Source organism: Lithobates pipiens, unplaced genomic scaffold (assembly GCF_037356315.1).
Source record: "Lithobates pipiens isolate NorthernLeopardFrog02 unplaced genomic scaffold, aLitPip1_a1.2 Scaffold_18, whole genome shotgun sequence".
NCBI lineage: Eukaryota > Metazoa > Chordata > Amphibia > Anura > Ranidae > Lithobates > Lithobates pipiens.
In genome coordinates this window covers 263,274,805-263,302,084 of record NW_027507758.1, presented here as the reverse complement: position 1 = coordinate 263,302,084, position 27,280 = coordinate 263,274,805, and the positions used below count along the sequence as shown (strand labels likewise).

Genomic DNA, 27,280 nt, shown 5'->3' with positions numbered 1-27,280 from the left:
CCCTGTTTAACAGGGGCGTTTAAGTACAATTTTTGATGCAATGCTTTGCAGCAGGGCTAATTCCTGCAATAAAACTAGAGTATATGGCAGAGGTTGCAGTGTGGTGGCACCAGCACCAGTGCCTAAGGCCCAATTTTCTGCCCCTGTTTAACAGGGGCGTTTAAGTACAATTTTTGATGCAATGCTTTGCAGCAGGGCTAATTCCAGCAAAAAAACTAGAGTATATGGAAGAGGTTGCAGTGTGGTGGCACCAGCAGCAGTGCCTAAGGCCAAATTTTTCTGCCCCTGTTTAACAGGGGCGTTTAAGTACAATTTTTGATGCAATGCTTTGCAGCAGGGCTAATTCCTGCAATAAAACTAGAGTATATGGAAGAGGTTGCAGTGTGGTGGCACCAGCACCAGTGCCTAAGGCCCAATTTTCTGCCCCTGTTTAACAGGGGAGTTTAAGTACAATTTTTGATGCAATGCTTTGCAGCAGGGCTAATTCCAGCAAAAAAACTAGAGTATATGGAAGAGGTTGCAGTGTGGTGGCACCAGCAGCAGTGCCTAAGGCCAAATTTTTCTGCCCCTGTTTAACAGGGACATGTAATTACAATTCTTGATATAATATTTCACAGGAGGGCCCCTTCCTGTGCCCACCCAGAGTAACGGTGAGGACTTATAGTGTTGTGGCACCAGCACCACAACCACCAAAGGTCAATTTTTCTACCACTGTTCAACAATGGCATGTAATTACAATTCTTGATATAATCGTTCAGAGCAGGGCGCTCCAGCGCCCACCAAGAGTCACTTTGAGGGCTTACAATGTTGTGGCAAAACCAACACCTTGTTCCGCCATTTCTGCAGAGCATATAGGGCAGGCCCCTACTTTCAAACATCCAACTTACAAACATCTCCTACTTGCAAACGCAAGGAGACAGCAGCAAGTGAGATGAAAAAAGATGGACGACAAAACAAATTATACAGGGGTGATAACCCTTCCCTATGTTTTCCAAAAAGCTTAAAAATAGTTTTTTTGACTGGAGCTACACTTTAAAAATGTACCAGTTGAAAATTACAAACAGATTCAACTTAACACAACAAACCTACACAGTCCCTGTCTTGTTTGCACCGCCTGTATACTGCTGTTCTGAGTATATAGGGCCTGGGGGCCACACGCATTTCCTTTTTTTAATATGGGTACAGGGTTCCCCATAATATGCGTACAAGACCCAAATAGGCTGGTAATGGGCAGGGAGGGCTACCCATGCCATTTTTCTGAATGATTTTCAACCATATTGCAGGAACCAGATATAACATTAAAACCGCAAGCAGTTTTAAATGGTGTTATTTCCGTTTAATGTCATTTTGTGCAGGGACTGTTCTAAACACGGGAAACACGTGGCACTTCACAGGCATACTACAGACACCCCCCAAGCACCATATTTAAAGGAATATTTCACTTTTTTTTCACTTTAATCGTCAGTAAAATCAGTGCTCCCGCCAAAACTGACATTTTTAAAAACATTTTAGGCATTGACCCATGTCCCCTGGGGCAGGAGCCAGGTCCCCAAACCCTTTTTAGGATAGTATCTTGCATATTAGCCGTTAAAATTAGCACTTTCCATTTCGAACGTTCGAGTCCCATAGACTTCAATGGGGTTCTAACGTTCGTAACGAACGCGGGGTCCGTTCGAAAGTTCTGGTGCGAACCGAACCGGGGGGTGTTCGGCTCATCCCTACTGGGGAACATGTAACAAAGCAAAATCATAAATGTAAAAAATTCCATTTGGATGGAAGTAGCAGTTTTAATAATGCTTCAAGGTCAACATTAAAAATTCAAAAATTAATTTTAATAAAATGCCCGGTGGATGTCCTTAAGTGAAGTGTGCTGGAGGTGGGGATGACATTCAATCCAGTATCTGGATTATTTCTCTGAGGAGTGAAACCGGTGACCTTAAGAGTGGAGCTCAGACCGGAGGGGTTGGATGGAGGTATGAGGAGACATATGTATGGGTGAGAGTACCTTATAATGCTATCGCTATTGCTGTTATTCAATTGAGCCTGCTGATTAGCTGTGGATTGATAACTGCAACTCCACCTACTGTGCTCTTCCCTCCCCACCCTACATCAGACAGATCAGTGAACTTCTAAAATAGTATACCTCTTAAGAAGTATTTATCCCCGCAGCCTTACTTACCGGACACTGTACTCTGCATCACAAGCCACTTTCTGCCTACTGTAGAGAAATGAGAGCCCCTAGTCCCAAGTATTTCAGTTGAGCTTTGGACTGCCAATTTCCATTTTGGACCTAGGACATAGAATGGCCCATGTAATACCTACCTGTTCGAATACATGCATCCACAGTTAAATCAGTTAACAGCTATATATCCCTTATGGGGTAGCTACAATTCATTGCTCAGTTAGGAAATAGGACGGTAGTTTATGCAGTTTATTGCCAACCAATATCTAAACTATCCTTATCCTTGGAACTGGTTGTATGTCTGATTGATTGTGTGGATGTGTGTGCATCTGCGATCTATCCCTCTTTTTAATGACGTTGTCTTTTTAATTATCTTGGAAAGAAATACTCAGTTTGATTATTCTTGGTACTTTTGCTATATTTGATACTATGGTGTGTTTTTTATACAATGAAATTTAATCGAATTAACTGTAGTGTCCAATTACTTTGAGCCCCTTGGAAGGCCTTTTTGCTTCCGCTTTTCTCTGATGTCCGTAACCTGCCTGTGAAATGGTACATCTGTGCTATTTATACAACATACTACAGCAAAACTGGCATTTACGAAGAAAAAAATGGCATTTAAATTCCTGGCAAATTACAGCTCTGGCCTCTTTACTTCTGCTTGTAAACAGATTTCCTTCATCTCTACCAGACCATTATCCTGAATGAGGGTCAATATTTGATGTTAACTGGGGTAACCTAACACCAAAAAAAATGCGTGAGGCTCCCTATAAAAATACATACCAACCCCTTTTAATAGGTGAAGTCTGGTATTGGTGTCAAGGGAGAAAAAAGAAAGACTTTGGGGGTCCAACCTAAATTACATGAATTTTTGAATGATTTAATATATTTTTATGGCAGTATGAAGGTATGACTTTTTAAGACAGTTATCAGTAGAATAGTTGTTCTCATTGGGAGATTTAAAATCACCACATTATCTGGTGACATACAATATCTCACAAAAGTGAGTACACTCCTCACATTTTTGTAAATATTTTATTATATGTTTTCATTGAACAGCACTGAAGAAATTACACGTTTCTCAAAATAACTCAACACACAGCCATTATTGTCTAAACCGCTAGCAACAAAAGTGAGTACACCCCTAAATGAAAATGTTCAAATTGGGCCCAATTAGCCATTTTCCCTGGCCGGTGTCATATGACTCTTTAGTGTTACAAGGTCTCAGTTGTGAATGGGGAGCAGGTGTGTTAAATTTGGTGTTATCGCTCTCACTCTCTCATACTGGTCACTGGACATTCAACATGGCACCTCATGGCAAAGAACTCTCTGAGGATCTAAAAAAAAAGAATTGTTGCTCTACATAAAGATGGCCTAGGAAATAAGAAGATTGCCAAGATGCTGAAACTGAGCTGTAGCATGGTGGCCACGACCATACAGTGATTTAACAGGACAGGTTCCACTCAGCACAGGCCTCGCCATGGTCCACCAAAGAATCTGAGTTCACGTGCTCAGCATCATACCCAGAGGTTGTCTTTGGAAAATAGATGCATGAGTGCTGCCAGCATTGCTGCAGAAGATGAAAAGGGTGGGGGATCAATCTGTCAGTGCTCACACAATACACTGCACACTGCATCAAATTGGTCTGCATGGCTATCATCCCAGAAGGAAGCCTCTTCTAAAGATGATGCACAAAAAAGCCCACAAACAGTTTGCTGAAGACAAGCAGACTAAGACATGGATTACTGGAATCACGTCCTGTGGTCTGTTGAGACCAAGATAAACTTATTAGGTTCAGATGGTGTCAATCGTGTGTGGCATTAACCAGGTGAGGAGTACAAAGACAAGTGTGCCTTGCCTACAGTCAAGCATGGTGATGGCAGTGTCATGGTCTGGGGCTGCATGAGTACTGTCGGCACTGGGAAGCTAAAGTTCATTGAGGGAACCATGGATGCCAACATGTACTGTGACATACTGAAGCAGAGCATGATCCCCTCCCTTTGGAGACTGGGCCACGGGGCAGTATTCCAACATAGTAACAACCATAAACACACCTCCAAGATGACCACTGCCTTGCTAAAGAAGTTAAGGGTAAAGGTGACAGACTGACCAAGCATGTCTCCAGACCTAAACCCTATTGAGCATCTGTGGGCATCTTCAAATGGAAGGTCTATAACATTCACCAGCTCTGTGATGTCATCATGGAGGAGTGGAAGAGGACTCCAGTGACAACCTGTGAAACTCCATGCCCAGGAGGGTTCAGGTAGTGCTGGAAAATAATGGTGGCCACACAAAATATTGACACTTTGGGTCTGATTTGGACATTTTCATTAAGGGGTGTACTCACTTTTGTAGCCAGTAGTTTAGACATTAATGGCTGTGTGTTGAGTTATTTTGAGGGGGCAGAACATTTACACTGTTATACAAGCTGTTCACTCAATACTTTAATTTGTATAATTTCTTCAGTGTTGTCACATGAAAAGATATAATAAAATATTTTCAAAAATGTGAGGGGTTTACTCACTTTCGTGAGATACTGTACCTAAAATATACGGTTTTATTTCTTACTTTTTTCCTAGCAACAAGTCATCAGGGAAAAATAGGGGGTGAATCTTCCCAACGTAACTACAAACCACATAAAGACTCTGACAGAGGGTCTTACTCTACCCTTCTCGAAAACCTGAGAAAAAAAGTATAACCTTTATATTTTATATTATTATATTATTATTATTATTACAATTATTATTATTATATATATTTATTATTATTATATTTCAAAACTTTGAGTCACTGATAAAGAAATAGTATGTGAATTAGAAAGGTCATAGAAAAAACAGAAGTCCTTAAATGCACTATTAAACATTAAAGTGGTTCTGAAGCCTTAAGGATTTTCACTTTACTGCATTCTATGCATTAAGGTAAAAAAGCCCCCCTTACATTTAGCTGAGCCTGATCCAATTCAACAATGTGCATGAGAGCAGTAGCTCTAGCCACTATCTACCGCTTTCCTGGGCAGATTGATAGCAGCAGTGGCTATTGGCTCCCACTGCTGTCAATCAAATGTTGTGCTGAATGAGTGGGGTGTGGGGGGGGGGGGGCAATCCTTAGCTTCCCACTCTGTGTCAATAAACACAGACATGGAGGATTGGGAGTGAGCATGCACAGGTGTCCCCATGGAAAGCAGTTGCCAAAGAGGAGGAGCTTGGAGCACCAGCAGGGGACTCCAGAAGAAGAGGATTGAAAATCAAAATCATTGCACAGAGAAGGTAAGTATACTATGGGGGTTATTTACTAAAGGAAAATCCACTTTGTACTGCAAGTGCACTTGAAAATCCACTTTGCACTGCAAGTGCACTTGCACCTGAAAGTGCACTTGGAAGTAAAGTCGCTGTAGATCCGAGGGGGACACACAAGGAAAATAAAAAACAGCATTTTAGCTTGCACATGATTTGATGATAAAATTAGCAGAGCTTCTCCTCATTTCAGATCTACCCCTTAGATTTACAGCGACTGCACTTCCAAGTGCACTTGCAGTGCAAAGTGGATTTGCCTTTCATAAATAACGTTTGTTATTTTAATAAAAAAATTAAGCTTTAATATTGCAATAAGGTAAATGGGTCACCATTACAGCCAGGTACTGTATATAATATAACATTTTAAGAAAACAAGTTAATAATGGTTAAAAAAGTGTACCTACACCTGCGTAAAACAAATAAATATGTAAGTAAAAAAAAAATATATTTTTTTTTTAAAAGAACTGGAAAATTTAAAAAAGAGCTGCTTGTCATCAGACTTGATCATTCCAAGCTTATGTAATTGCAAAGTCCCAAAGAGTAATAACCCTGAGGATCCTGACCACACTCTTTATCACCCAAACATGTTACTCTGTATAAAAAATATTTCAAATCATCAACAAAATAAAATGTCCATATAATATGATGTGATACAATGTGAATAAAGAATAAAGTGCTCAGTGATATAAATGGTCCAACACATGAATGCGCTTGAGATGCAATTGTAGTGATTTAAAAGATTTTCATCACCAAACCAAAATATTACTGAAAAGGTTTAGATATAAGTTAAATGGTGTATCATATCATATTATATGGACATTTTATTTTGCTGATGATTTGAAGTATTTGTATACACAGTAATATATTTGGGCGATACAGAGCGCAGTCAGGATCCTCAGGATTATTAACTTTTGGGACTTTGCTATTACATCAGTTAATGACAGTGTCTTCGTTTTTTGACTGGTCTAAATCAGGCTGAACCCCAGGAAAATAACTAAATACAGAGCTGAAATGCATATATGGGAACTAGTGCACATTTTGTCTAGCCAGTAGTGAGATTTGCATATCCCTACTGGACTGTACTGTCAATTTTCTCTACTGCAGTTAAGCAATACAACTTGTTCATCACCTGCACTTAACCTCTAATTAATCAATGAAGAACTGGCAACATATTGATGCAGTAATATGACAGCGTTGTGAGTATGTTTTTTTGTGAGCACATCTTCATACAACAAAGCACAATTAGCTCAGAATACTTCCCCTCTTTCTTCTAGCCCTGCTGTACAGGGGCTTACGCAGCTCTGATAAAACAGATTTGGGTACTTACATTAGTTGCATTATGTTTATATTTAAAGTGACTTTAAACTTTAGTTTTAATAAAATATATTAAAATATGTATTCTTAAAGCGGAGGTCCACCCTAAAGTGGACCTTCCGCTGATCGGAACCCTCCACCCCTCCGGCGCCACAATTGGCACCTGCCAGGAAGTCAGCATTGCGCTGTGCTAATCACAGGCAGTGAGATTTTCCCAATCTCTGCAGCCACGCATCAGGACAAGGACTCACTGTCTATGATTAGCGTAGCGCAGTGCTGACTTCCTGGCAGGCTCTGCACATGGCCCTGCTGTACAGGGGCTTACGCAGCTCTGATAAAACAGATTTGGGTACTTACATTAGTTGCATTATGTTTATATTTAAAGTGACTTTAAACTTTAGTTTTAATAAAATATATTAAAATATGTATTCTTAAAGCGGAGGTCCACCCTAAAGTGGACCTTCCGCTCATCGGAACCCTCCACCCCTCCGGCGCCACAATTGGCACCTTTCAGGGGGGAGGGGGGTGCAGATACCTGTACAGTACAGGTATCTGCACCCACTTCCGGGATAGCTCTCTGCGAAAAGGGGCGTAGATTACGCCCCTTTCCGAAAGTCCCCCGCTGCCTGCTGGGAAACACACAGATCCCAGAGGCAGCGGGTCCATCCTTATTGCGCAGCGCGACTCGCGCATGCGCAGTAGGGAACCGGGAAATGAAGCCGAAAGGCTCCACTTCCTGATTTCCATACCCAAGATGGCGGTGGCAGCACCCGAGAGACGATCAAGAGATCAGCTTCGGGTGCCGACATCTCGGGCGCGCTGGACAGGTAAGTGTCACTATTTTAAAAGTCAGCAGCTGCAGTATTTGTAGCTGCTGGCTTTTAAAAAAAAAACGCGGAGTCCTGGCGGACTCCCGCTTTAACTGATAAAAGTACCTTTTTTTGCTGTCATCCTCCCTTAAATCTCCAAATTCCTTTTATTGCTGCTATAATCTGACTTCCTGTTAGAGGATGGCTACATTCATTCTCAATGGTACTGCTGTATGTAGAAGGGTAGCCATCCCCGCTTTCTTACTCCATGGACTGTGGACTATGTGATTTGTAGTAAGACTAAAACTAACATGCATTGCTCATTCAAAGCACAGTGAGTGAGGAGAAAAATTAGAAAAATGAAACATTTGAGAGCTCATGGAAGATTCAGGGAGGCAGAAAACCACAGTAAGAAACAATTTCAGGAAAAATAGATTATAGATTAATGTGGCTGTAAACCTCAGACATGAAAAATGAACAAGGCACATCTTTCTTGGATTGCTCTCTGATCTCACCTCTCTCTGCTATGTGCAGAGTCACAGAAAAAACTTGAAGCTAACACAACAGCCCCCTGGGAATTAACTGCCCTCCCCTGCACACAGCAGGGGACTTATAGCTTTGGCTCAGTATGTTTTCTTATGAGCTTGAGTATGGGGGAGTAAGGGGGAATATGGGGTAGTATGGGGGTGCCCCTCTCCCCACACCTCAGATATCAGGGAACTCTGTGCTCTAAGGCTGGCCATTAAGGATGAGCTCCGACGTGTTCGCACTCTCCACATGCAGAGCCCACCTGGAAGTCAACATGGCGCTGTGCTAATCACAGGCAGTGAGACATTGCCCGATCTCTGCAGCCGCTCATCGGGACAATGTCTCACTGCCTGGCCAGTAAGGATGAGCTCCAGAGTGTTCGCACTCTCCACGTGCAGAGCCTGCCAGGAAGTCAGCATTGCGCTGTGCTAATCACAGGCAGTGAGATTTTCCCAATCTCTGCAGCCACGCATCAGGACAATGACTCACTGTCTATGATTAGCGCAGCGCAGTGCTGACTTCCTGGCAGGCTCTGCACATGGGCTGTGCGAATGCGCCAGAGCTCATCCTTACTGGCCATACATTATACAATTTTCTGTACAATTTTCTTTTACCTTTTACCTTCAACTATGTAGTGCAAGGCCCTGCCTAATTGGATATAATTGAAAGTGTTGTTTAATTTTGACCTCATATTATATGATTTTTGGTAAATCTAAAAATGAAAAAGGAAAATTATACAAGGTGATTGAACATATATGGCCAGCCTAAGGTCCCATACACACTATTAGATTGTCTGTAGATTCAGATTAATCAAAACCATGTAGTGCAAAGGCCCGCCTGATTGCATACAAACTGAAACTCTTAAGGTTTGACCTCATATTGTATGTTTTTTGGTAAATCTGAAGATTAAAATCTGCAGAAATTTGAATAATGTGTATGGGGCTTAACTCTCCAGTGTAATTGACATCAGATCTTGCTTTCTACTGCTGAGTAAGGATGAGTTCCTGTGTGTTTGCACACCCTATGTGCAGAGCCCCCCAGGAAGTTGGCACTGCGCTGCGCTAATCACAGGCAGTGAGACATTTCCTGATCTCTACAGCCACGCATCAGTGCCGACTTCCTGCTGGGCTCTGCACGTGGGCGTGTGAACAAGCCGGAGCTCATCCTTTCTGCTGAGAGATGCTATGTAAAATGTGTTTAAGAACGCTGTAGAAAAGAGAAGGTAGCAAATAAACAGCTATAACTAAAGCTGTCCATAGATGAGTCTTTTTTTTTTGATCAGCCAACTGGCTAATCAAAAGAAAAAAAGAAAAATGGATTCCCCCATCCACCCATCCAAGGTGGATGGAGGCATCTTCTCTACTATGCTGTTATTTTCTGACAGTGAGACACTCCACTGTTCGAATGAAAATATACCAACAGTTCCCGTAGAGAGGAGTTGATCATTAGAGCGATTCCTTTGGAATGGGAGCGGCCATAGATGGATCAGAATTTTTGCTGGTCTCTGCTAAGCTTTCTGAATTTCGATCCATCTATGGCCAGCTTTACGTAGGAGGATTTGTTTCATCTCTGTGTATAATCTGAGGCCAGTCACTTCACTGGTTATATGTAAAGGTTTACAGTCGTAGATGTGTATAGATTATTTTTGGAGAAAAGTATATCTTTTATTGTCATTTTAATGATTTTCAGTGAAAACACATACATAATATGGAGGAAATCCTTTTTTTTATGTTTAACTCCCTGCAGTTAAGCTTTAATACTGTGCCTGAGGTTTTCTCCTACGTTTTAAGGGTTGATCATGCAGTAGCAATTTAAATTGAATACATTCAAAAATAATTTGAAACTCTCTCTTATGTAATGCAATATTTGTATCATATTTAGACTTACTTGACAAAGCTATGAAGCTAAATGAAACACTGGGTATTCAGAACAAGACACAGGACAAGAGCTTCCACGAGTTACAGAAAGATGTTGACAAGATGATGGCTGAGCTCAGGAGGAAAATGTTTAAAAATCAGGAGAAAGCAGCTGCAGATGAGTTCAAGTAAGTAGCGTAATTACATATCATGAAAACACTCACATACCAATCTCAATTTTCAGTTTGGAGGAACATCAATAAATCTGTGAACAAAATAAATAGCCATACTTTCAAAATAACCACTTTCATGTTTTTTTTCCAAGTTAGTTTAATGATGATAAACACAGAAAATAACTGTGAAGAGAGAAGTAGCAGATTTCCTATCCACACATGTTGTTTGTGTGTTAGTAAAACAATTACACGGTACTGGAAAAATAGATAAACTATTTGTAGTTTTATTATTAAAGTGTTTTTTATTATCTCAGCAAGATATCTGTGTTTTTACTATTTGCCGTTAATGTCTGCTTGTCAAAATATATATGGATCATTATTATGCGCCCAGGTGCTATTCAAGTAAGGGATCTGTCTATTCAGAATGTTGGAACCAGCCACTAACCGGTGGACTGGCAACTGTAAAAAATACCAGAATGAGCAGAAAATCTGCAACCATTTTTGGCTGGTACAAGTTTCCATTTGCCTTTTGGATTCAAACAGTAGCAAACCTCCCAAATGTCCCTGATTTGGAACTATGCCCCTCTTTTCTCCTCATTTGTCCCTCATTTTGGTCTGATCTATATCATTGAATTCACTTTTATCTTTCAAAAAGTGTTTCTGAGTGATAAACCTTTCATCCAATTTCTAAATTGCTGCATTTGTAAATGTCAAAAGCCAGCATAATGGAATAATAGTGGTAAAGAAAAAAACACTTTTGGGGTTAACTAATCCTTTTTTCTCCTTTAAATCCACTTCCATACCTGGCCTTTTCTGGTGCTCCTCTCCTACATGTAAAAATCATAATTTCTTTGCTAGAAATTTACTCAGAACCCCCATTTACATGTTTTTTTTAGCAGGGACCCTAGGAAATAAAATGGTGATCGTTGCAACTTTTGATGTCATGCGGTATTTGCGCAGCTATTTTTTTTAATTAGTTTCAAGTTAGCCTGAATTTGTATAATGTGAACTATGATGTTATGCTGAGTAAATAGATATCTAATATGGTATTCTTTAAAATTGCACACGCCAAACTTCAGTACTTAAAAATCTCCCTAGGTGACCCTTTAAACATTTTTAAAGTTACAGAGGAGTTCTTGGGCTAAAATTATTGCTCTTGCTCTAAAATTTGCGGCAATACCTCACATGTGTGGTTTGAATGCCGTTTACATTTGCAGGTGTGACGTACGTATGTGGTTGCTTCTGCATGCAAGCATGTGGGGACAGGAAACTTAACTTTATTTTACTTTTATTTTTTTATCTTGACACTTTCCCTTAAAAAAATTTTTTACCACTTTTATTTCTATTACAAGAATTGTAAACACCTCTTGTAATATAGGTAATAACAGGTGGGATGGGGACGAATAGCTGCTATGTCTGTGTTTACATGACAGGGAATTGCCGGCAGAAAAAAAAGATATCTGAATGATGCCTGCAGCTGCAGGCATCATTCAGATGTATCCACTTAAACTCCAGGGAGTTCAATTTGATGTCAACCTATGGAGACGTGACGGGGGGGTGGGGGCTGTCCTATGCCCTCATATCTTTGCTAATATGTGTTGCTCCCACATCAAAAAGTTGGGAGGTATACAGTAGTGTAGATGAATACCATTTATTTACCATGTTGAGGTGCAAGCCCCTTTAACTCAATTTTCCACAACGTCTTGGGTTCCTGGACACACCAAAGGAGTATAAATTCTTTAGCTTCCCTCCCTAAGCAGCTCAGACACTCCACACCTGATGAGGCAGAGGTAGCTTGGCCAGTGATCTACAGTCAGGTGTAGGAGGCCCTCCATTGTCAGACCTTCTCCAGAAGACCCAGCTAATGTGAGAAGTTTTGGTTTTGGTTTTATTAGCATTTGGTTTTAATAGCATATTTTAGCAGCCAAAACATGGACAGTTAGAAAGAAGATCCTGTACTGGCAAACCAGATCATTTGTAAGTCAGAAACCACCCCCTCGGTCACCAATAATTCTGAAGCTATATTGACATGGCACAGCACAAAGGACTAAAATAGCTATACATAAAGATATAAATAAAGAGACACAAACAATTTCATGTTTGGCAAAAAATGGCCACGGCATTTATTAAGGGGTTATCCAACATAACAATGATCACTCATAACAAAATCTTTAACTTAAAATTCCATAACCATAAATTATTTAATTTATTAATCTCACAAAGTCCATCCAGAACTAAACTGGATGACAAAACCCCACTAAAAAATGCCATGACAAATTCAAACTTCTGTATACATTTCAGGAAGGGAGGGTGGGAGCAGCGCAGGGTCTCCTCAGGTGGTGAACAGAGTGGGAAAGCCGCCGGCTTATATAGACACAGCTGGCTCAATCCCGCCTGATTCAGCCAATCGGGACCCGTTGCCATGCCGCTGCACAAACTTCATCACCTGGGGCAACCTAAAGAATGAGGGAGAGGGGGGGAACATTCCACTTATCGCCTTATGTACTGTCCCATGGAGCCCCGCATAAATGCTAGTGGCTCATTCATTCTGAAATCCATAAAGATGAACTCCAGCAGCCAGGTAAATACACAGATAAAATACATATAAAGGAACTCTTTCATTTGTCTGTTTCACAGCTTTGCTACACAGCACAGACCTGTTTTTTTCTGTGTTGCAGTTAAATAACATTTGTGTTTCCTGTTTACTATTCTGTCTGTGACTGGGCAATGAAAGGAGACACAGCAAATTGATAAACTTTACTATCTCCTCCTATCAGCATGTCCCTTTTTAGCACATGAACACTGTAGCTCAACTGAATGGCTCCTGGAGCTGCTTCTCCCTCCTCCGGTCTGAGTTGTTCAAAGTATTGAAAGAAGTTGATTCCAGGAAAAATTCATGAAGTACTCTATTTGTAATTTAAAAAAATGTGTTGATGTATAAAGGATATGTAAACCTCAAATATATGTTTAGCATGTTTGGCATCATGTCTAACTACAGTATATACAGTTTCTTAAGAAATTATTTTATGACTCTATTGCAACATTTTTTACGTTGGGATCCTGCCAGTGACAGCACATTATTTTGCAAGCTGAAAACATCAAGACTTTGTCTTTCAACTAGCAGCCATGTCAGCCTGTAGTGCCAACTTTCAGTTGGCTGGTTCGCTACCTTTCAGGTCACACAGATGGGCAGCCAAACTGAAGGTGCTTGCATAGCAGATTGACAACACTATTGCTAATTGAGGGGTAGTGGCTTACTGGTCAGCCTACAACAGGAAAAGCAGTTACTGGCTGGATCGACAGGTAAGAAACTTTGTGAAAGATAAACACTTTTTAAACAGTAAGCTTTGTAAACAGTGATACATGATGCCAAACACACTATACACTAGATTTATACATTACATATACCATGATAGACATGGCATAGGATGGAATTTGTGTGTGTATTTTTTTATCTGCCTGTAGTTTAGCTTTAAACCAACTACATACAGCATACAATGATCATTTTGAATAATTTTCCAGACGTATACTTTTCAAGGGGTTATAGAGTTTATTTAATCACCCTTCCAGAATGTTGTGGCTATTTCATTTAACTCTATGATGTTTTCATTGCAGGGCAGCAGAAGGTCTTCTTAACAGGGTTAAAAAGCTGTTCCAGGATCCTTATAACAAAAATAATGAGTTAAATGAGGGGGCAACGAACACGTTAACTAAGTTTCAAGAAAAACTGGATGATGTCTCAGACATGCTCCGAGAAGCCCGGGGGAAAATTAAACAATCTGATCATTTATCTGCCATCAATCAACGCAATATGACTGCACTGGAGGTACTGAAAATATTTCTCTTACCAAATAAGTTTCCTTCATTTCCATTTGATGCAGAAAGAAAATTAATTTAACAGTAATCTTAGATTAATGATGGTCTTGCATGTACATTGTTGTACACGAGTATGGCCATTTGCTTTTTTCCTCTTCTTGCCTACGCACATTTTTAATATTGTATATGTATTATAACTACTAAAACACACTCAGCAGTGGTTATTAACTCTAATAAATGCCCTTCCTTGACTGTCAGCTATCAATTTATTCTAATTACATACACTGTACTGTATATTAATAAACATTGAACAAAGTGAAATGGGGAGAATTTAAAATGAATGAAGATAAATGCCTAAAGGCATGCAACAATTTGCACAGATTTTTTATGACTCCTGTTGGATTGCCATATTTTGTATTTATAGTCCACAATCTGGTGTAGAAAGCAATTTGCATTTTCTGTTTAGTTTTGTTTTGAGGGCTAAGATGTCATATATGTGCCCTTCTTATTGTTGTGAAATTATTGGAAAATTACAGTTAAATGCAATAACAAACAAGCACAGGATCCTGAGCTGGCTACTGACAGGGAAATCCCTGGGATTAATGCAAGCATTTTCAGTATACATACAGTATATGGTTTCTTAACTCCCTATTGTTAAAAAACATGTACCATGTACCGTTTTTCCCCGAAAATAAGACCTAACATTATTTTCCAGGAGGGCTGCAATATAAGCCCTACACCGAAATGAAGCCCTAGTTTAACCACTTTCAGACCGGACCAATTTGCTGGTCAAAGACCAGACCACTTTTTGCGATTCGGCACTGCGTCGCTTTAACTGACAATTGCGCGGTCGTGCGACGTGGCTCCCAAACAAAATTAACGTCCTTTTTTTCCCATAAATAGAGCTTTCTTTTGGTGGTATTTGATCACCCCTGCGGTTTTTATTTTTTGCGCTATAAACAAAAATAGAGCGATAATTTTGAAAAAAACGCATTATTTTTTACTTTTTGTAATAATAAATATCCCCCAAAAATATATAAAAAAACATTTTTTTCCCTCAGTTTAGGCCGATACGTATTCTTCTACATATTTTTGGTAAAAAAAATCGCAATAAGCGATTATTGATTGGTTTGCGCAAAAGTTATAGCATTTACAAAATAGGGATAGTTTTATAGCATTTTTATTAATAATTTTTTATTATTTTTTTTTTTACTAGTAATGGCGGCGATCTGCGATTTTTATTGTGACTGCGACATTGTGGTGGACCCATCGGACATTTTTGACACATTTTTGGGACCATTGTCATTTATACAGTAATCACTGCTATATAAATGCAGTGATTCCTGTGTAAATGACACTGGCAGTGAAAGGGTTAACCAGTGGGTGGCAGTGTAGGGGTTAAGTGTTCCTAGGGGTGTGTTACTAACTGTGGGGGGGTTGGGCTTTCATTTAGTGTACACTGATCTCTGCTCCAATCACATGGAGCAGAGATCAGCGTCACTAGTTGCTAGGCAGAATGGAAAAATGTTGTTTATACAGCATTTCCTCCATTCGGCCGCTCCGTGAGACGATCGCGGGGATGCCCGCGGCGATCGAGTCCGCAGGTCCCGCGACCGGACTCACGGGGGTCCCGACCAGCGAATATTGGACGTACATGTACGCCAATATGCCTGCCCGTGCCATTCTGTCGACGTACATCGTCGTGCGCTGGTCGGGAAGTGGTTAAAATACGTGTGGAATCCTATAATCCACTCTATTACAGTAGTATATAATGTACAATGTTTGTGTTTCCGTAATATAATTGTGGGGGAATAAAGCTCCAGCGGGTCACAGAAGTGCAGAGTGGCGCTATAACGAAGGTATTTGGCATAATTATATTACAGAAACACACACATTGTACATTATATGCTACTGTAATAGAGTGGATTATAGGATTTTACTAACATTTTAACTAAGTTCCCATTGGGGGATTCCTGACAGGCAGGGAAAAAGAGGGGGAGAGAAGACATCACATTGTATGGTAAGACCTCGAAAATAAGCCCTACTGTGTCTTTTGTGCCCAAAATTAATATAAGACCCTGGCTTATTTTCGGGGAAACATGGTAATAATTACATTCAGATCTGTAAAAACTTCTGATATACAATAAATAAATATATTTATTGAATATATGATAAATGCACACAAAGCCCACCAGGCCCTAAAATATAACTTATATTGCACCTTCAATAAAAATTAGCAAAAAAATAAAAAAAAACATTTCAAGTTGCTACATGTACATGTAGATAGTAAAGGAGCAATAGGAGATAAAAGAAGCTGCTTAAAATGAAACGTTGAGTAACAAAATGCACATAACTGCCCATATTATGTTAACCAAACTGGCTGTACCTATCACCCCTCCTCAGAATTAATGGTGCCCTTGCAAAGTAGCACAAAATTATATAAAGACCCAAATCCCACCAATTCAAAATGTTTTGCTCATACAAGGGCATAGTCAAGAATAAATTGAAATAAAGAGAACACAGTAATAAATTCCTCTGAACCTAGATAACAACAAGGAGGGCAAGAAAAAAGAGGCAGAAGGGGCAGAAATATGTTGAATAACCAGAGTGATCTTTTACCTCAATCAACTCAATCTTTGAGGAATCAAAATCAATGTGGATATACAGGAACAAAGAGGGGGAGATAGAATCCGTATTTGTCACGTAGGAGAATCTTTTAAAAACTAGATCTAATGGTATCAGTGAGGACAAATTGAGTATTTTTAAGTTCTCCTCTGTCGAACTGAACTTTTACCAAATTAGTGTCCTTGTATAAAAGAGAGATAAGTACACAGCTCTCTGCATAATTTTTCAACTTCTGATATTCTTTGCACATTCCTGTTTATAAGTGTATTCTGGAAAATCTGGAAAAAAATCATGTAAGCTCCAAATTAAAAGATAAAGATTTTTTTCCCCAAATGCTTCCCCACTACTTCCCATATTACATAAAGAGCTTGCCAGGCATTCTGAGCTTTTTATGAAAAATAATTACAAAAGCTACATAGGTCGGCAGAACAGAGAAGAAGGAAGTCTGAGTAACTGGCAGGATCAACAAGTAATTTCTCTAAAGAGAAAGTTTACTTAAAAAAACAAAACAAAAGCCACATATACTTTATAGTAAAGCAATATTAGAGAGATTTCACAGTTTTCTATTATTTACAACCCACTAAGGAACTTTTGAGCCTCAGTTCAAGAACAAACATGCTGGAAATATGTGTCAGAAAAGTCTCAGAATTCCCTTTAACCACTTGCTTACTGGGCACTTAAACACCCTTCCTGCCCAGACCAATTTTCAGCTTTCGGGTCTCTCACACTTTGAATGACAATTACTCAGTCATGCAACACTGTACTCAAATGAATTTTTTGTCCTTTTTTCCCACAAATAGAGCTTTCTTTTGGTGGTATTTGATCACCTCTGAGGTTTTTATTTTTTGCGCTATAAATGAAAAAAGACCGAAAATTTTGAAAAAAACCCGCATATTTCTTTGTTTCTGTGACAGAATTATGCAAATTATTAATTTTTCTTCATAAATTTTGGCCACAATCTATACTGCTACATATCTTTGGTAAAAATAACCCAAATTAATGGATATTATTTGGTCTTTGTGAAAGTTAGAGAGTCTACAAGCTGTGGTGCGAATCGCACAAAATTGATCGCATCTGATGTACTGGTGGCCTATCTCGCTTCTTGTGACCCGAACAAGTCAGGAAAGTACAAATACCCCCCAAATGACCCCTTTTTGGAAAGTAGACATTCCAAGGTAATTAGTAAGAGGCATAGTGAGCTTTTTGATATTGTCATTTTTTCCCACAATTCTTTGCAAAATTAAGATTTTTCATTTTTTTTATTTTTCTCCACAAAATTGTCATTGTAATAGGTTATTTCTCTCACAGGGCATGTGTATACCACAAATGACACCCCCCAAAAAATTCTGCTACTCCTCCTGAGTATTACAATACCACATGTGTGGGACTTTTTCACAGCCTGGCCACATGGAGAGGCCCAACATGCAGGGAGCGCCATCATGTGTTCTAGGAGCATAAATTACACATCTAACTTGTTGACTACTTATTACACTTTTTAAGCACCAGGACAATGACACGTGACAGTGATGACAGATGGCACTGATACGTGGCAATGATGACACTTATACGTGGCACTGATGACACGTGGCACTGATGACAGATGCACTAATATGTGGCACTGATGACAGATGGCACTAATATGTGCCACTGATGACACATGGCACTTATGCGTGGCACTGATGACACGTGGCACTTATACATGGCACTGATGACAGATGGCACTAATACGTGGCACTAATACGTGGCACCGATGACAGATGGCACTAATACGTGGAACATATGACAGATGGCACTAATACGTGGCACAGATGATGCGTGACACTGATGACAGATGGCACTGATAAGTGGCATTGATGACACGTGACACTGACAACAGATGGCACGTGACACTGACAGGTGGCACTGATGACAAATGGCACTGATACGTGGCACTGATGACAGGTGGCACTAATACGTGGCACTGATGACAGATGGCACTATGTGGCACTGATGACACGTGGCACTGATGACAGATGGCACTAACAGGTGGCACTAGGGGCAGGTGGCACTGGGGGCAGGTGGCACTGGGGCGGATGGCACTGGGGCGGATGGCACTGGGGCAGGATAGCACTGGGGCAGGATGGCACTGGGGGAGGATGGCACTGGGGGAGGATGACACTTTTTTTTTTACACTTTTTTTTTTTTTCACTGACGGCCGCTGCAGCCGTTCATCTCTCCCCTCTCACACTGTCTGTGTGAGGAGGGAGAGCGGCGCTGAGAGATGATCTCATATGTTTACATATGAGATCATCTCCCATTGGACACGCCGATCGCGCTGTAAACGGCCGCTGTGATTGGCCGTTTACAGCGATCTGTGTTTGCCTGTCCCCGGGGGACACGACAAACACAGTACTTTCCCGATGCGTGCCCGCTGCGGCGCGCATTGCGGAAGTAAACATTAGGACGTCCAGGGACGGCCTCCCGGACGAAAGCGCCCACTCTACGGCCGTCATTCGGCTATAGGGCGGGCGCGAGGTGGTTAATACTTATGCCCCATACACACTATCAGATTTTCTGCTGATTTTTTCCTTCAGATTTACCAAAACCATGTAGTGCAAGGGCCTGCCTGATTGCACACACATTGAAACTCCTAAAGGTTTGACCTCATATTATATGGTTTTGGTAAATCTGAAGGAAAAACTCGGCAGAAAAACTAATAGTGTGTATGGAGCTTTATTCTAGGTCAACTATTCAAAAAGCAATGAAACCAAAGCATTAAATTCAGGTGACTAGCATTTTCAATTGGAGAGTTCAGCAATGGCAGCCTCCATGATTCTTACATGATAAAATCATTTTAATATAAAATATTCCTGAGAGAAATGTAGAAGCTGCCACTGCTGTATTCTCATACTGCAAGTGCTGATTGCCTGACTGTCATACTGACCCTCTGGTGTCAATACTGTGGGGTTGCTTTACTAAAACTAAAGAGTACACAATCTGGTACAGCTCTGGAAAGAAACCAATCAGCTTACTGTTTTTTTTTTATCAAAGCTTAATTGAACAAGCTGAAATTAGAAGCTATTTGGATACTATGAACAGCTGCATCAGATTTTGTAGTCTGTAGTTTTAGTAATAAAACTCCTTTGAGTCACTTATATGCAGTTAAATTGGTTGTAAACCTCAGATATGAAATATAAACAAATATATAGCTCTATAGTGTGTACTTGTCTCAATTAAGAGCACTAAGGGGGTTATTTACAAAAGGCAAATACACTTTGCACTACAAGGGCAAACTACAAGTGCAAAGTGCACTTGAAATTGCACTGAAAGTGCTCTTGGAAGTGCAGTCACTGTAAATCTGAAGGGGACATGCAAGGAAAATAAAAAACAGCATTTTAGCTAGGGATGAGCTTCGAGTTCGAGTCGAACTCATGTTCTACTCGAACATTGCCTGTTCGCCTGTTCAGCGAACAGTGAACAATTTGGGCTGTTCGCAGCAAATTCGAAAAGCCGGAACACCCTATACAAGTCTATGGGAGAAATCTAAAGTGCTCATTTTAAAGGATAATATGCAGGTTACTGTCCTAAAAAGTGTTTGGGGACCTGGGTCCTGCCCCAGGGGACATGGATCAATGCAAAAAAAGTTTTAAAAACGGCCGTTTTTTCAGGAGCAGTGATTTTAATAATGATTAAAGTGAAACAATAAAAGTGTAATATTCCTTTAAATTTCGTAGCTGGGGGGTATCTATAGTATGCCTGTGAAGGGGCGCATGTTTCCCGTGCTTAGAACTGTCCCTGCACAAAGTGTCATTTGTGCAGGAAAAAAAGTCTTTTAAAATCACTTGCGGCTAAATTGTCGGGTCTCCGTAATACAGAGAACACTCAATGAGTGTTCTCTGTATTAGCCGACAATTCATTCATTCATTGATTAAAAAAAAAAAAAAAAAGCGTGGGGGTTCCCCTAAATTCAATTACCAGGCCCTTCAGGTCTGACATGGATATTAAGGGGAACCCCGTGTCAAATAAAAAAAAAAAAATTGACGTGGGGGTCCCCCTAAAAATCCATATCAGACCCTTTATCCGAGCACGCAACCTGGCAGGCCGCAGGAAAAGAGGGGGGACGAGAGAGCGGCCCCCCTCCCTCCTGAACCGTACCAGGCCACATACCCTCAACATTGGGAGGATGCTTTGGGGGTCTGTGACCCCTCAAAGCACCTTGTCCCCATGTTGATAAGGACAAGGGCCTCATCCTCACAAGCCTGGCCGTTGGTTGTGAGGGTCTGCGGGCGGGGGGCTTATCAGAATCTGGAAGCCCCCTTTAACAAGGGGACCCCCAGATCCCGGCCCCCCCTGTTTGAAATGGTAAGGGGGTACAAAAGTACCCCTACCATTTCACAAAGAAAGTGTCAAAATGGTTAAATAAGACAAACACACTTTTGAAAAATTCCTTTATTAAAAATGAAAAAAATAAAAAAAAGATTCCAGCGGTGCTAATCCACTCTTGCTATCCAGCGACGGATCTCCGGGGTCCAGCGATGGATGATCATATCCAGCGACGGGGGATCTCTCAGTCCAGCGCTGTCCATACATCCTTCTTCTGTCTCCACTCCGGAGACACTGCAGAGAGCCCAGCGCTGACGTTTCTTATATTAGGAGGGCGGGGCCACCCGTCACCTGACCCCGCCCCCTCTGACGCTGGTGAAGGGAGCCAGGGGTTCCCCAGTGACGTGTGGGTGACCCCGCCCCCTCTGATGTAACGGAAACCTGCGTTACATCAGAGGGGGCGGGGTCACCCACACGTCACTGGGGAACCCCTGGCTTCCCTCTCCAGCGTCAGAGGGGCGGGGTCAGGTGACGGGTGGCCCCGCCCTCCTAATATAAGAAACGTCAGCGCTGGGCTCTCTGCAGTGTCTCCGGAGTGGAGACAGAAGAAGGATGTATGGACAGCGCTGGACTGAGAGATCCCCCGTCGCTGGATATGATCATCCATCGCTGGACCCCGGAGATCCGTCGCTGGATAGCAAGAGTGGATTAGCACCGCTGGAATCTTTTTTTTTTTTTTTTCATTTTTAATAAAGGAATTTTTCAAAAGTGTGTTTGTCTTATTTAACCATTTTGACAATTTCTTTGTGAAATGGTAGGGGTACTTTTGTACCCCCTTACCATTTCAAACAGGGGGGGGCGGGATCTGGGGGTCCCCTTGTTAAAGGGGGCTTCCAGATTCTGATAAGCCCCCCGCCCGCAGACCCTCACAACCAACGGCCAGGGCTGTGAGGATGAGGCCCTTGTCCTTATCAACATGGGGACAAGGTGCTTTGAGGGGTCACAGACCCCCAAAGCATCCTCCCAATGTTGAGGGTATGTGGCCTGGTACGGTTCAGGAGGGAGGGGGCCACTCTCTCGTCCCCCCCTCTTTTCCTGCGGCCTGCCAGGTTGCGTGCTCGGATAAAGGGTCTGATATGGATTCTTAGGGGGACCCCCACGTCAATTTTTTTTTTTTATTTGATGCGGGGTTCCCCTTAATATCCATATCAGACCTGAAGGGTCTGGTATGGATATTTAGGGGGACCCCCACGTCAATTTTTTTTTTTTTTAATTTGACACGGGGTTCCCCTTAATATCCATGTCAGACCTGAAGGGCCTGGTAATTGAATTTAGGGGAACCCCCACGCTTTTTTTTTTTTTTTTAAATCAATGAATGAATGAATTGTCGGCTAATACAGAGAACACTCATTGAGTGGAGACAGAAGAAGGATGTATGGACAGCGCTGGACTGAGAGATCCCCCGTCGCTGGATATGATCATCCATCGCTGGACCCCGGAGATCCGTCGCTGGATAGCAAGAGTGGATTAGCACCGCTGGAATCTTTTTTTTTTTTTTTTTCATTTTTAATAAAGGAATTTTTCAAAAGTGTGTTTGTCTTATTTAACCATTTTGACAATTTCTTTGTGAAATGGTAGGGGTACTTTTGTACCCCCTTACCATTTCAAACAGGGGGGGGCGGGATCTGGGGGTCCCCTTGTTAAAGGGGGCTTCCAGATTCTGATAATCCCCCCGCCCGCAGACCCTCACAACCAACGGCCAGGGTTGTGAGGATGAGGCCCATTGAGTGTTCTCTGTATTACGGAGACCCGACAATTTAGCCGCAAGTGATTTTAAAAGACTTTTTTTCCTGCACAAATGACACTTTGTGCAGGGACAGTTCTAAGCACGGGAAACATGCGCCCCTTCACAGGCATACTATAGATACCCCCCAGCTACGAAATTTAAAGGAATATTACACTTTTATTGTTTCACTTTAATCATTATTAAAATCACTGCTCCTGAAAAAACGGCCGTTTTTAAAACTTTTTTTTGCATTGATCCATGTCCCCTGGGGCAGGACCCAGGTCCCCAAACACTTTTTAGGACAGTAACCTGCATATTACCCTTTAAAATGAGCACTTTAGATTGTGAATGTTCGAGTCCCATAGACTTTAATAGGGTTCTAAAGTTCACACGAAGTTTAGGTCTGTTCGCAGGTTCTGGTGCGAACCGAACAGGGGGGTGTTCAGCTCATCCCTAATTTTAGCTTGCACATAATTGGATAATAAAATCAGCAGAGCTTCCCCTCATTTCAGATCTACCCCTCAGATTTACAGCGACTGCATTTCCAAGTGCACTTGCAGTGACATTTCAACTGCACTTTGCACTTGTAGTGCAAAGTGGATTTGCCTTTCGGAAATAACCCCCAAAGTGTAATTTCTGTCTGCTGTCATGTACTTCTACTATCAGCATGAGTCAGTTCTGACAAGTTTTCCTGACACCAAGAGAAAAATAGTGGCAGAAGGGAGCTCCAGCAGATTTACAGCCTCAGCTCTGTTTCTGTGTAATGTGTTGAGGGGGGCGTGTCTCTGCCCTCCAATCAGTTCTCAGAACTCTCCTCACTGAGCTCTGCGGTGTGTAATTTCAGCTCTACATACCCTTTTTGTTTAACTTTCAGACAAGCTTTATGAATTCAGCACTTTGAATGGATGTAGAGAAGAGATGGCTGCAGAGAGACAGGCGCAACTTGTGTATCACCTGGATCCATTTACTTAGACCCTTTTCACACTGAGGCAGTTTTCAGGCATTTTAGCGCCTGTAAAGCACCTGAAAACTGCCTCCTAATCATTATAATGGGTGCTTTCACACTCAGGCGGTGAGCTTGCCGGACTTTCGGAAAAGTTCTGCAAGCAGCATCTTTGGGGCGGTTTGGGAGCGCTGTATACAGTTCTCCCAAAACACACCTGCACATTGAAATGAATGGGCAGCGCTTCCCAAGCACATGAAAAGTGATTCGGAGGCATCGCAACACAGGAGTTTTTAACCCCTTCTTTGGGGTTAAAAGCTCCCTGCTAGTGGCTGAAAAGCACACCTCAACCCCTTCCTGACCAGCCGCTGCAGTTATACTGCGGCAGCTTGGCTCCCCTGGGCAAGCCGTCGTAGCTATATGTCATTTCACCTTTGACCAATAGAGGGCACGTGCCTGCGGCACCACGCCGGAGCCGATGCTCGTACCCAGCAGTCGCGATGACCGACGGGCACCACGATCACACCACATAGATCTCCATGCTGGGGTGAGGAGAGCAATCTGTTGTAGATACTAAGTATGAACAACAACCAGTCTCCTCACCCAGGCAGTCCCATCCCCCCACAGTTAAAATCACTCTAGGTAACACATTTAGCCCCTCGATCGCCCCCTACTGTTAACCCCTTCCCTGCTAGTGTCATTTACACAGGAATCAGTGCAATTTTATAGCACTGATCGTTGCATAAATGCCAATGGTCCCAAAAACGTGTCAAAAGTGTCTGATCTGTCAACCATAATGCTGAAGTCCCGATAAAAATCGCTGCTCACCACCATTACTAGTAAAAAAATAAATAAAAATGCCATAAATCTTTCTCCCATTTTGTAGACGCTATAACTTTTGCGCAAACCAATCAATATACGCTTTTTGTGATTTTTATTACCAAACATATTTAGAATAATACATATTAGCCTAAACTGAGTAAAATTTGCTGTTTAAAAAAAAAAAAACAATATGACAATTTAATTAAATATGGGTAGTGAAGTCCATAAGTAAAAATAATCCAATTTGGGGGCGTGGCCGGCCGGAACCGAGGACGGACGCTTTCCTCTGGAGCTCCGTCGGATCCCTGAAAATCTGGTGCCACCCTCCGCTCCAGATCGCCCCAGGCGCCTATATCCTGGATCATCCTGCTCATCGGGTGCTCCTCTACAGCTCTATTCGTGTCTAGCCGCCATCTGCGGGATTCGGTCCGTTGTGGCCGCTGCTAGCCGCCTCACCGGGTGCCATCTTGTGGCCTACTGGCCTCCATAATCACTGGCCTATCCTGCGGAGCTCCCTGAGGGCCGCTCCGGCGGCGGATCCAGACTACCCGGAGGGGATAAACTCGGCCGCTGAATCGCTGCATCTCTGCGCATAGGAGCCATCTGGGACCCCCTACTCTGCATCCCTCCGGCCTGGTGAGTGCCCTGAGGGGCTGTTTGTGCTCTCCCTTGTACTCTCCCCTCCAATCCCCTCTCCACACCGCCAGGTGGATACCTATTTGAGACACCCCTGAGAGTTTTTGAGGGACTGAAACCCACGTCTCACTGCAGCAGGCAATAATAGTCTATCTGGCAGCCCTCTCCAGGCAAGGCCCTTGCTCCGGCCTATATTGGATCCTGGTGGCCATCTTGCTATACCCTGCTACACCCAGTTTGTCATAGCTGCCATTATCACAGTTTCATAGGGTGAAGGGGAAATAAAATCTCCTGGCATTGACTGCACCCACCACCAGTAATCAACATGATCACCGTCACGTTAAACCACCGTGGCTCTTAAATGAGTTAAGGGGTCTATCTGCTCTCCACGACCCCCGCTAAGCAACACTAGCTACTAACAGATCCGGGGGTAAGCTTTTCTTATCTTTACAGTACCACAGCACCCCATGGGAAAAATCGGTCAGCAACAGGAACATTACAAACAAATCCCTGAACAGCAGACAGGGCCTATTATGGATCGTTTTGTCACGAGATCTCAACTTGCACCCTCTCATTCCCCGCCAGATCCCTTCGCCACTATGGATCCAACTCTGTGGATTGAGAGCTTTGGCACCCCCCCCAGCTAATGCTCCTCAGGCCCCTGACCCAGGTCCCCCCCAACGCATGGGATTCTTACCCCTGCTATCTTGGATGCCAAGTTGGACGCCAAATTACACCATTTGCTTCAACAGATCACAACTAATGTCTTGGTCGAGGTAAATAAACTTGCGGTGGAACTGAGAAAGGAGATTAACCAGCTGGGAGAGCGTACGGACACACTCGAAAATAAATTTGACGAGATGGTTAGCTATGTCCAAGCCGTTGAAGAGGACAATCATAACCTCCGCCTCTCAGTCTCCCAACTACAGATGCAACAGGAGGACCTGGAAAATAGAGAGAGACGCCAGAACTTACGCTTTAGAGGTATCCCGGAGACTGTGGGAGACTCTGATCTACGTCCTTACCTCCTGGGCCTCTTTAACACCCTGGCCCCCACCGTCATGGACATAGACTGGCGCCTTGATAGAGCACATCGCTCTCTGGCCCCCAAACCTCCTGCTGGAGCCAGACCCAGGGATGTTGTTGTCCGGTTCCACTTCTTCGAAAGCAAGGAGGCATTGATCCAATCCACGCGCAACAAACCTCAAATCACCTACCAAGGGGTGAAATTGCAGATTTTTAGTGACCTTTCTCCCATCACCCTGCTAAACATAGGAACCTTCGGCCGATCACCTCCTACTTGCAACATCACAAGGTTTCATACTTTTGGGGGTTCCCCTTTCGTCTGATGGTGTCAAAAAATGGAGCTCAGCACACCCTACGGGACCTTCCGGAAAGCAAATCCTTTGTAAAGAGCCTTGGCCTCCCTCCTCTTCCTGAGGAGGACATAGCACCCCGCCGAAGCCCAGATTCGCCCGCTACCCAACACTCCAAGCCGCATCTGGACGCCCGTGAGAAGCAAATCCAGGAGGCACCTCTCTACACCTCAGCGTCCACTGTTCTCCAAACAACCCCCCTGAACCCTCTCGCCAGTTCCCTCGTGGTTTAGTTTTGTTTACTGCTTATAATCCCTTATCTTTTCCCTTTCCCCTGTGAATTGGAAGGGAGAAGTTCCTGTTGCTATGGTAACATTCAGTTTGTCCTTTGCCTTGACTCTTCAAGCTGGGACTCTTTTTCCCCATCCCATGGGGCTCCGTTTTTCTACAAGAACTATACGATGTTAATGTTATTTGTTAATTTCCGATTTCATAAGGAGAGTAGATGGTCCTTCCACTTTTAAGTCCGACCACCCCTGGGGATCGTCCGGCCATGACCCTCTTGACCAGAGTTGACTCCCTGGGTCCCCTGAGGCACATGACTACCTAAGGTCATCCAGATGTTCTCTTCTTTTTTTTTGTTCTTTTTTTTTTTGTTATCATTTAATGTATTTTACTAAAGTTTTATGTTCTACTATGTCCACTTTTATAGCTCAGTTTCACTGCTTTGTTATGCACTACATAGGTTGGTTAGGCCTCAGGCTATCCTGGCTTTGGGTACTCCTACTTTTTTCCCATCGCCGGGGTATAACTGACGCCAAAGACACATTCTGTCAAATGATGCCCCGGTTTAATGTTACTTACAATAGGCTGTACCAC

The 27,280-nt window shown here is 42.4% G+C and overlaps 1 protein-coding gene across 6 annotated transcripts in view; it reads left to right on the top strand.

The window, feature by feature from the left end:
- Positions 1–27,280, top strand: part of LAMA2 (laminin subunit alpha 2) — a 1,237,914-nt gene that overhangs the window by 988,566 nt on the left and 222,068 nt on the right. For all 6 annotated transcript variants that reach the window (XM_077486899.1, XM_077486900.1, XM_077486895.1 and 3 more), the window contains 2 exons: positions 10,008–10,170; positions 13,771–13,981. In XM_077486899.1, the coding sequence (XP_077343025.1) occupies positions 10,008–10,170; positions 13,771–13,981 (374 nt within the window). The remainder of the gene's footprint in view (positions 1–10,007; positions 10,171–13,770; positions 13,982–27,280) is intronic.